Raw genomic sequence first — 11964 nt, 5'->3', positions numbered from 1 at the left:
TTCCAGGAGAATCCAGGAGTGGAGGAGAGAAAGGAGAATCAAATTTTGGACACATAAGGTGTAGATAGATGTCTATGAGCCATCCAACTGAAAATGTGAGAGGTGGGATAGCAGGTACACACTATCTAAGTTCAGGGGAAAAGGTCTAGACTTCTGAAATGCAATTCAGTTTTCAACTTTGAGGACTGCAATATGCAGATAAATAAACTAGGATGGAAAAAAAAAAGCACACACAATTGTCATACAAAGTGTCCACAGTAAGCATTCCAGGACTTAGCAGAAAGGACCTAAGGAGTCTACAGCCATACCACCCTGAACACGCCCGATCTCTTCTGATCTTGGAAGCTAAGCAGGGTCAGGTCTGGTTAGTACTTGGATGGGAGAAAGGACCTAAGGCGTATTTACAATGACTGGGACTAGACACTGCTCTAAAAAGGGAAATCAAAAAATGAAAGTGAAAAACATTCCAAGTAGCCTTGTCTAGAGCATTATTAATCTCAGTAACAAGCAGTTCCCTACTAGTTCTGCTAATTTTTCACAAATTCTATCAGCTAAACAGTGAAATATTCTTGGCACAACCCTGGCACTTTCTCAGTGAATCCATCACTGGCAAATAAATGAGTTACTCCCTCTTTTGCATTCCCCTTGCCTAGTCCTACCAGTTGTGAACTCCTTCAGGGTAGAATTAACGCTTGAATCACCTTTGTACCTGGAATCCAAGTGCCTGGCATAAAAACAGGTGCCAGGAATGTGGAACAAATGAATAATCTGTCTCTGAAGCCAGCAATAATGGCATTATCTATGCCTCTCAAACTTCAGTATGTATAAGCATCATCTTAGGACCTAGATTCTGGTTCAGTAAATTAGATATGATGTGAGACGAGAGGTTGTATTTTCTAAAAGCCCTCAAATGACATCTAACCAGCTAGTCTGTGAGGCACTGCTTGACAAGATCATAAGAACCATGGCTCTAGACTTTAGCTGAGTATTAGAATAATCTGCGAAGACATTAAAAGTGCTGATATCTAGGCCTCTCGCCCCCACACTCTGCCAGGCCAGAAACTCTGATTTAACTTATTTCAACTCTCCAAGCTTTTAAGTCGCAAGGATCTAGAGTTAACAAAACTTTTATAAAAAAACAAAACATATTATCAGCTCTCTTTTTAAACGAATTGCCGCAAATATCAGAATGAATGCTTCTAAAGAATGGAAATACACACACAGAAGCAAATCCCCAAATTCCTTGGTGCGCCCGAAGTTCCTGGACACTCTCCCCCCCAGCGCGACCCGGCCCCGCCTCTCCACGCCCGGTGGAGCCCCGCCCCCTCCACGTCTATTGGTCGCTCCCTTTCCCCACCGCCTCTACTTCCTTCTCTATAGGGCCAACTTCCGGCGCGGAGTTTGTCACGTGCCCGGATACAGGAAGTGGTGAAGGAATGGCTGCTTCCCGTTCGCCGCTTCAATGAAGGGCACAACCTACTAGTGGTCGCCACCCCAGCCCCATCCGCTCTCGGTCTTGGAAGAGCCGCCTTGGCACAGCCGGGCTCGGCCCGGCCTTGCGGTAAGCTTGCGGCCGCGGCTGCACGGTAGTCCCGGCGGCGGCGGACTGACGAGCGGACCGGAGGGCACCAGTGTCGGAGGCGGCCCCTCAGTCCCTATGCTTCTTCCGCGTCGGGTTGTTGAGCACCAACCGCTCCTTTGGTGATTAAGCCCACATCTCCTTCCCCGCCTGTCTACGTGAGGTGCAAAGTCCGGTGGCATCTTCCATCTCTGGCTGTCCTGAAATTTAGGAGAATGCAGAGATGGAAGGGCATTCCTCGGGCGTCCCCTCCATGGTTCCACCTATCGGGTCCAGATTTTATTGGTGCCTTTGGCGTGGGCTAGGAGAGGAGTGCGTGATTTGTCTTCCCTTTGCCCAGAACAACGTGCTCTTCTGAGTCTGTCTGCATGTCCCTGCCCCTGTGCAGTTTTCTGGATAAGGTGTCTTTACAGCCCACCCCACACACGCACCCACGCAGTGTGATGGCCCTACTGAGTTTAAGGAAACACCAACCAGCATAGACTGAATGCAGTGGCTAGCTGCCTCTGCAGCGTGGTCGGGCGTGGGGTTTGAGATCTGGAAATGAATTTTAGAGGACCACTACTGATTTCTTTACTGAGGTACAGAAAGTATTGTAAAGATTGGAAAGTTAATTACTAGACCCAAAGGCTGTCAATGCCATGGAAGCACGGGTCTTCATGTCTTCACGAACTTTTATGTACCGTTCTGCACTATGACGCAGAGTAGAGCCTGGCAGACATCAGTGTTTGCTGAGTGGGTGAATGGTCACATACTGCTTTTCATTTTGCCTAACTCCTTTGTGAGGTATGTCCAGTCCTCTCTTGTTTTACCACTTAACCCTGCACTCAGTTGTTTTAACTAAAGAGAAACTGGTGTGCTAAACGTTAGCCACGATTTCCCGTTCATTTGATCAGCTTTTACTGTTCAGTTCAGGTTACCTGAAGAGGTATTTGTTAAGTACCTACTAAAAACACAAGACTATAGCAGAGCATCTCTCTCCTCCCTCTGTTTCCCTTCACTCTTTAAAGAGGGCTGTGGAGAGCCATACAGGACCTTATGATCTCATGAACCAATTAGACGGCGAGTTCTTGATTGTTTCATAAATGCAGTGAGAGCTATAGAAACTTAGAGGCAAGATCAATTTGAATTAAGAGCTTTATTGAATCAACTTCATATAAACTGGAAAATGTGATTAGGATTTGGATAAGGAGGAGATAATATTTCCTGCATAGAAAAGTGCCTAAGCAAAGATTTAAAGCCCAAAATGAACAGAGTGCTTTGAGTGGAAGGTTGCTGTTTGGGAACCTTAGGAAAATGTTAAGCAAGGGCATCCTGGTGTGGTGTGTTGAAAATTGTTTTAACTAAAAGGGGGGTAGGGGCAGTGATCCATACCTGTAATCCTAGCTACTTGGGAAGTAAAGAGCTGAAGGATCACAATCCAGGCCAGCCAGGCAAAAAAATGTAAGTCCCTAGCTGAAAAATAACTGAAACAAAAAGGTCTGGGGGGTGTGGCTCAAGTGGTAGAGTGCCTGCCTAGCAAGTTTGAGGTGCTGAGTTCAAACCTCAGTACTGTGCAAAAAAATATTTCAGGGTTGTGGAAGTTTGCAAAGAGATAACCAGATGCTATCACATAAAGTTGATATAAACCTTGGTTAGTGTGCTGGCAGTGGAAACAGAAAGAAAGATTACATTATATGTACATGGGAGGAAGTCACAGATTATGTAACAAATTCCATGTTGACAATGGCAGAGGTATCAAAAAAGACATTTAGAATCTGGACATTTGCTTATAGATGTGAAAGTTGGACAGGGGAACTCTGGAGGGAACTACACCTGTTGTGTTACTGTAATGCTATCTTGTTTGTTCATTTAAACATTTATTAAATACCTACTATGTGCCTTTTGGCAAGTATTAGGAGTACAAAGGTGAATAAGATACAGTCCTTCCCTAAAAAGAAGTAGGTTTAATGGAGGAAAGAATGCAACTAGAAAATGCAAGCTAGAAAATGCTGCTCATAAATGCTGTACAGGGGAAAAATGTAGACGAGTAGAAACAGAGTTTTCTGGGGGGAGGGGACTGTTCCACAGAAAAGGCAACATTTTGGCAGGAGCTTGAGGAATGAGTTGGAATTTTCCACCGAGAGGAGTTCCAGAAAAAGGAAGTTGCATGAACAGAAGCCTAGAGATAAAAGTAAAGCAACCACTGTCCACTATGGCTTGGGCAAAGGATGGAATAGAGCTTTAACATAGCGTCTAGACCTTAGACCCTGTTAAGGCATTAGTAATTTACTTTGTAATAGTCAGAATGGAGGTTCGGATGGATGAAGGTGAAGAAGAAAGCAATTGGGGAGAATTGCTTCCTGATATCTTTATTTTCTGCAGGATAGGTAGTGATGTCTTTTCTAGAGAGGGAGGAGGCTGACACTAGAGTTGGGGACTCATGGAAAGTAATAAGGATTTGCAACAATAGCTATAAGGTATGGGAAAAGGAATCATCAAAGGAAGTGTTAGCAGGGCATGGTGGCTCATGTCTGTAATCTCAACTACTTGGGAGGTGGAGATAGGAGGATCAGGTTCGAAGCCAGCTCCAGTGTGTGAGGGGGGGTATTAACAAGACCTGTCTTAAAGGACAAGTCAAGTATGGTGACTAAGCTATGCTGTAGGTAGAAGTAGGAGGATCATCATTCAAGGCCAGCCTGGGCAAAAAGCAGAAGGCTCTATCTGAAAAATAACTTAAAAAGAAAAAAAACAGAAGTATTAAAGAATGCTGAGCAGCATAAAAAGGTAAATTTAGATATTTGTAATACAAATATGGCTTTTTAGTTTTTGTTTGTTTTTTTGCAGTACTAAGTCTTGAACTCAGGTCCTTCACCTTGAGCCACTCCACTAGCCCTATTTTTATGAAGGGTTTTACAAATAGTTCTTTTAGAACTATTTGCCTAGGCTGGCTTTGAATCACCATCCTCCTGATCTCTGCCTCCTGAGTAGCTAGGATTACAGGCATGAGCCACTGGCACACAGCAATTTTTAAAAATTTTGTATTTGTTTATTTTGAGACAGGGTCTCAATATGTATACCAGACTGACCTCAAATTTACAATCCTCCTGCCTTAGCCTCCCAAGAATGTGTGGCTTTAAAAGGTAACCTATAGCCTAAGAGAATTGGGGGAAAAAATACAACTCTATGGAAATTGATAAAATAGGAAAAACTGGGCTACAAATGGTAAAATAATTGAGGGGGATTGAGTTGGTGTAAGGAGATGATCACTGGCTCCAGGCTATGCTGGAAAATAAATTAGGCTTGGAGAGTCTATGTAGACCAAGAGAATAGAAAGGAAGGGGAGGTCAGAAGACTGGAGGCTGGGGTGAGATGAAAGAGGGGTGGAAATGAGAAGATGGGATCATTGTGAGAGAAGAAATTGTTGGAGTTGGAGCAGAGTATAGATGCTTCACACATCAAGTAGAATATAGAAGAGACCTAGTTTACAAAAGTGTCACTGAGCTGTAGAAATGTGTTGTAAATCATTGTAACTCATAATTTCTTCCTTTCCCATTGGAAGAAATGATATAATTAGGAGAGATTAATGCCTAGACAAGACACATAAGTGAAATACTGCACATTTGCACTGGAAAATAGTGATATATATATACACAAACATAAAATTATTTTATTTGAGTTTATTTTTATGAAAATAAAATTGGGGAGCTAAAATATTTTAACTCAAGTTGATGTTTGAAGAAGATACTGAGAAGAAAAAAAGGTAAGTGGAAATCTGTTGTTGAGACATAATTCATTTATGAAATTCACCTTTTCAAGTGTTTCACTTATGGTTTTAGTGTGTTCACAAGTTTTTACAGCCATCACACTATCTAATTCAAGAACATTTTTATCACCCTAAAAAGAAACTCCATACCCCATTAGTGGTCACTTTTCACTTCCTCCTTCCTCTCCAGCCCCTGGCAACTACTAACCTTTTGTTGTTTTGGATTTTTCCCACTCTAGACATTTCTTTTAAGTGGAATCATATGATACACGGTCTTTTGTGTCTGGCTTCTTTCATTTAGCATGATGTTTTTCAAGATTCATCAGTGTTATACCCTGTATCAATATCCATTCCTTTTTTATAGCCAAATAATGTTCCACTGTGTGCATGTTCCATATTTCGCTCATCTATCCATTGATGGATATTTTTGGCTATTGCAAGTACAGTTAGCCTTCCATATACACAGGTTAGCCATCCACCAATTCAAACAATGACAAACTGGATTTGGGGAAAATTTGTGTTTGTACTGAACTTGTACAGAATTTTCATTCTTGATGTACCCCTAAACAGTACAGTATAACTATTTATATAAAATTTACATTATTTTAGGTATTATGAGAAATCTAGAGATTATTTAAAAAGCATAGGTTATATGCAAATACTATGGTATTTTATATAAAGGACTTGAGCATCTGAGGGTTTCAGTATCCATCTGGGTCCTAGAACCAGTCCCCCCAGATCCTGAGGGATGTCTGTCATGCTGCTATGAACACTCACGTACAAGTTTTTGTGTGGTGATATATTTTCAGTTCTCCTGAAAGTGGAATTGCTGGATTGAATTATAACCCCATTTTTTTTATCTTTTGAGGAACTGCTAAGCTGTTTTCCAGAGCAGCCACACTGTTTTACAGTCCCTCTAGCAGTGCATGAGAGTTTCTTTTTCTCCACATCTTCATCACCACTTGTAATCGTTACCCTGAGTCCTTTTGGTTTTAGACATTCTGTGGATGTGAAGTAGTAGGTGTCTCACTGTGATTTTTATTTGCCTTTGACTGCTGGTAAATGATGTTGAACTTCTTTTCATGTACTTACCGACTAATTGTCCATCTGCTTTGGGGAAATGTCTATTTAGATCTTCTATTCAATTTCTATTTGGGTTATTTGTCTTCTTATTAGTGAGTTGTAAGTGTTCCTTATATAGGAAATTATATTTGAAGACTGAGCCTGCACTTTAATTTTTTTCCTTAGATCTATGTGTATGAGTGTGAGTGTGTGTGTGTGTGTGTGTGTGTGTGAGAGAGAGAGAGAGAGAGAGAGAGAGAGAGAGAGAGAGAGAACTTAGCACTCCTGAAGGTTTTAGAGTGCTCTAATTTCATTTCCAAATTTACAGCTTTATATTTTTATGATGTAGATATACAATGTATTAAACCATTTTCCTATGCCTATTAGCCAAAATTATTTTGAATCATGAATGGAACAATATAAGGTGGAATTATTTTTAGAATGAGCTTAATGTCTGTACCCTCAATTCTTTCAGCTGAGAAAGGATGACAGCAATCAAGCATGCATTACAGAGAGATATTTTTACACCAAATGATGAACGCCTGCTGAGCATTGTGAATGTCTGCAAAGCAGGAAAAAAGAAAAAGAACTGTTTTTTATGTGCCACAGGTGAGTACTGAGTAAGAGAAAGTACTTGTTTGGCATTCTTTTATTTCTTAGAGGACATTTCCCTCTTTGAAAAAAATATTGTCAGCCAAGCTTAGTGGTGCACATCTGTAATTCTAGCACTTGAGGCTGAGACAGGAGGAATCTGTGTAGCAAGTTCCAGGCCAACCTGTGCTATATAGTGAGACCCTGTGTCAAAAAAAAAAAAAAAAAAAACTCATTGTGTCTGTAATTGGAGAAATTGTTGGACCAACAAATTAATTTTTAGTCGTTTAGTATAAAAATTCTATAACCCATACATAAGATGTGAAGACAAATCATACAGACAGCACTCGTGTACTCAGCACTCAGCATGAGCTCCTTCCAGTCTTTGGTATGTCCTGTGCCTTTCCTTACCCTGTTCCCCTCTCATCCGCTAAGAGGTATCTGATACCCTCAATTGTAGTTGGCATTTCTTTGTTTTTCTTTATCCCAAAGCATAGGTTCCAATTTCAAACAGCATATTGTTTAGTTTGCATTTCTTTGAACTCTAAATAAATAGAATTATAATGCATATATTATTTCTGATTTTTTTCCACTCAGTGTTGTGTTCATGGTCATGAGTTTGAATTTTGTTCTTTCATATTTGTGGTTGAGGTGTGTCCTACTGTGTGGGTGTACCATAGTTCATGTACCCATCCTACCAGTGATAAACATTAAGTTTGTTTCCTGGTTTTGCTGTTCAGACGGCTCTTTTGTGAGTGTTTGGTTTTATCTCCTACTGTATACAGCAAGACTTTTTTTAGGGTAGATAACTTAGATGTGGAAATGTGGAGTCAGATGTAAGTGAATGATCAGCTCTGCACTAATTCCAAATTATTTTTAAGAAATTCACATTTTCACTCCCACAGTAGTGTGTATTCTCTACATCCTAGTCCACAGTTGGTTCTGACAGACTGTTGCTTGTTGCTAACCTGGTGGGAGTAAAAAATCATATTTCATTGTTGTTTTAAATTGCACTTCCCTAATTTAATAATGACAGTGAGCAGCTTTTCATGAATTTCTTAGCCATTTAGTTTCTTTGTTTATGAAATTTACCTATTTAAGCCTTTTGCTCACTTTTCTGTCGTGTTGACTGCCCTTTTATGGATTTGTACAAATTCTTTGTATAACCTGGATAATAACACTTTGTAGATTCTATGCATCCCAGTTTGTGCTTTTTTCACTTTTTATAATGCCTTTTAATGAAATTTATAATTTTAACTAAATTTGATTTGATTCTTTATGACTTCTCTTTTTTACATCCTTTTTCATCTTTTATGCGCTCATAAAAATACCCTTCTATATTACCTTGTAAAAGTTTTATCATTTTGCCTTTCACATTTTAGTCTTTACCTGTGTCTGCATCTGTAACCTGTGTATGTCTGTTTCTGATTTCTCTCTTTTTTTTTTCTTTCTTTATTTTTTTTTTATTTTACTATTCATATGTGCATACAAGGCTTGGGTCATTTCTCCCCCCTGCCCCCACCCCCTCCCTTACCACCCACTATGCCCCTCCCTCTCCCCCCCACCCCCTCACTATCCAGCAGAAACTATTTTGCCCTTATCTCTAATTTTGTTGTAGAGAGAGTATAAGCCATAATAGGAAGGAACAAGGGTTTTTGCTGGTTGAGATAAGGATAGCTATACAGGGAGTTGACTCACATTGATTTCCTGTGCGTGTGTGTTACCTTCTAGTTCAATTCTTTTTGATCTAACCTTTTCTCTAGTTCCTGGTCCCCTTTTCCTATTGGCCTCAGTTGCTTTTAAGGTATCTGCTTTAGTTTCTCTGTGTTAAGAGCAACAAATGCTAGCTAATTTTTTAGGTGTCTTACCTATCCTCACCCCTCCCTTGTGTGCTCTCGCTTTTATCATGTGCTCAAAGTCCAATCCCATTGTTGTGTTTGCCCTTGATCTCATGTCCACATATGAGGGAAAACATATGATTTTTGGTCTTTTGGGCCAGGCTAACCTCACTCAGAATGATGTTCTCCAGTTCCATCCATTTACCAGCGAATGATAACATTTTGTTCTTCTTCATGGCTGCATAAAATTCCATTGTGTATAGACACCACATTTTCTTAATCCACTCGTCAGTGGTGGATCATCTTGGCTGTTTCCATAACTTGGCTATTGTGAATAGTACCGCAATAAACATGGGTGTGCAGTTCCTCTGGAGTAACCTGTGTCATGGTCTTTTAGGTATATCCCCAAGAGTGGTATTGCTGGATCAAATGGTAGATCAATGTTTAGCATTTTAAGTAGCCTCCAAATATTTTTCCAGAGTGTTTGTACTAGTTTACATTCCCACCAACAGTGTAAGAGGGTTCCTTTCCCCCCCATCCTCGCCAACACCTGTTGTTGGTGGTGTTGCTGATGATGGCTGTTCTAACAGGGGTGAGGTGGAATCTTAGTGTGGTTTTAATTTGCATTTCCTTTATTGCTAGAGATGGTGAGCATTTTTTTTCATCTGTTTTTTGGCCATTTGAATTTCTTCTTTTCAGAAAGTTCTGTTTAGTTCACTTGCCCATTTCTTTATTGGTTCATTAGTTTTGGGAGAATTTAGTTTTTTAAGTTCCCTATATATTCTGGTTATCAGTCCTTTGTCCGATGTGTAGCTGGCAAATATTTTCTCCACTCTGTGGGTGTTCTCTTCAGTTTAGAGACCATTTCTTTTGATGAACAGAAGCTTTTTAGCTTCATGAGGTCCCATTTATCTATGCTATCTCTTAGTTGCTGTGCTGCTGGAGTTTCGTTGAGAAAGTTCTTACCTATCCCTACTAACTCCAGAGTATGTTTGTGGTCTGATACTAAGATCCTTGATCCATTTTGAGTTAATATTGGTATAGGGTAATATACATGGATCTAGTTTCAGTTTTTTGCAGACTGCTAACCAGTTTTCCCAGCAGTTTTTGTTGAAGAGGCTGCTATTTCTCCATCGTATATTTTTAGCTCCTTTGTCAAAGACAAGTTGGTTATAGTTGTGTGGCTTCATATCTGTGCCCTCTATTCTGTTCTACTGGTCTTCATGTCTGTTTTTGTGCCAGTACTATGCTGTTTTTCTTGTTATTGCTTTGTACTATAGTTTGAAGTCAGGTATCGTGATACCTCCAGCATTGTTCTTTTGACTGAGTATTGCCTTGGCTATTCATGGCCTCTTGTGTTTCCATATAAATTTCACGGTAGATTTTTCAATCTCTTTAATGAATGTCATTGGAATTTTGATGGGAATTGCATTAAACATGTAGATTACTTTTGGGAGTATAGACATTTTTACTATGCTGATTCTACCAATCCATGAGCATGGGAGATCTCTCCACTTTCTATAGTCTTCCTCAATCTCTTTCTTCAAAAGTGTATAGTTTTCCTAGTAGAGGTCTTTCACATCTTTTGTTAGGTTTACACCTAGGTATTTGAATTTTTTTGAGGCTATTGTAAATGGAATTGTTTTCATACATTCTTTTTCAGCTTGCTCATTGTTAGTGTATCGAAATGCTAATGATTTTTCTATGTTGATTTTATATCCTGCTACCTTGCTGTATCTATTGATGATGTCTGGAAGCTTCTGAGTAAAGTTTTTTGGGTCTTTAAGGTATAGGATCATGTGTCTGCAAATAGGGATATTTTGACCATTTCTTTACCTATTTGTATTCCTTTTATTCCTTCTTCTTGCCTAATTGCTCTGGCTAGGAATTCCAGTACTATGTTGAATAGGAGTGGGGATAGTGGGCATCCTTGTCTGGTTCCTGATTTTAGAGGGAATGGTTTCAGTTTTTCTCCATTAAGTATAATGCTGGCCGTAGGTTTGTCATAAATAGCTTTTATAATGTTGAGGTACTTTCCTTCTATTCCTAGTTTTCTTAGAGCTTTTATCATGAAATGGTGTTGGATCTTACCAAAGGCTTTTTCTGCATCTATTGAGATGATCAAGTGGTTTTTGTCTTTGCTTCTGTTAATGTGGTTTATTATGTTTATTGATTTTCGTATATTAAACCACCCCTGCATCCCTGGGATGAAGCCTGCTTGGTCGTGGTGAATAATCTTTTTGATGTTTTGTTGAATTCAGTTTGCCATTATCTTGTTGAGGAATTTTGCGTCAATGTTCATTAAGGAGATTGGCCTATAGTTCTCCTTTTTGGAGGTGTCTTTGCCTGGTTTTGGGATTAGTGTAATACTGGCTTCATAAAATGTGTTTGGCAGTTTTCCTTCCCTTTTTATTTCAGGGAACAGTTTAAGAAGGGTTGGTATCAGTTCTTCTTTAAAGGTCTGATAGAATTCAGCAAAGAATCCATCAGGTCCTGCACTTTTCTTTTGGGGGAGACTCTTGATTGCTGCTTCAATTTCATTTTATGTTATAGGTCTACTCAGGTGATTAATTTCCTCTTGGTTCAGTTTTGGATGATCATATGTATCTAGAAATCTGTCCATTTCTTTAAGATTTTCAAATTTATTTGAATATAGGTTCTCGAAGTAGTCTCTGATGATTTCCTAGACTTCCATGGTGTTTGTTGTTATCTCCCCTTTTGCATTCTGATTCTACTAATTTGGGATTTTTCTCTCCTCATTTTAGTCAGGTTTGCCAGAGGTCTATTGATCTTGTTTATTTTTTCAAAGAACCAACTTTTTGTTTCATTAATTCTTTGTATGGTTTTTTTGGTTTCTACTTCATTGATTTCAGCTCTTATTTTTATTATTTCTCTCCTTCTATTTGTTTTGGGATTTGCTTGTTCTTTTTTTCTAGGAGTTTGAGATGTATCCTTAGGTCATTGATTTGGGATCTTTCAGTCTTTTTAATATATGCACTCATGGCTATAAACTTTCCTCTCAGGACTGCCTTAGCTGTGTCCCATAGGTTCCGGTAGGTTGTGTTTTAGTTTTCATTGACTTCCAGGAACTTTTTAATTTCCTCTTTTATTTCATCAGTGATCCATTTTTCATTAAGTAATGAGTTATT

At 39.3% G+C, this 11964-nt stretch overlaps 1 protein-coding gene across 7 annotated transcripts in view; it reads left to right on the top strand.

The window, feature by feature from the left end:
* Positions 1-1398: 1398 nt before the first annotated feature.
* Positions 1399-11964, top strand: part of Exoc1 (exocyst complex component 1) — a 58904-nt gene continuing 48338 nt past the window's right edge. For 4 of the 7 annotated variants that reach the window (XM_020172783.2, XM_074042208.1, XM_020172782.2 and 1 more), the window contains exons 1-2: positions 1400-1561; positions 6862-6995. In XM_020172783.2, coding sequence (XP_020028372.1) covers positions 6872-6995 — 124 coding nt within the window. In that variant the 5' untranslated portion in view covers positions 1400-1561; positions 6862-6871. Of the gene's footprint in view, positions 1562-6861; positions 6996-11964 lie in introns of all 7 variants that reach the window. The other 3 variants (XM_074042206.1, XM_020172780.2, XM_074042204.1) reach the window with 1 other exon arrangement.

This window comes from Castor canadensis, chromosome 9 (genome assembly GCF_047511655.1).
Source record: "Castor canadensis chromosome 9, mCasCan1.hap1v2, whole genome shotgun sequence".
NCBI lineage: Eukaryota > Metazoa > Chordata > Mammalia > Rodentia > Castoridae > Castor > Castor canadensis.
Note: the sequence above shows the minus strand (reverse complement) of the source record. Positions and strands in the feature narration are given on the sequence as shown.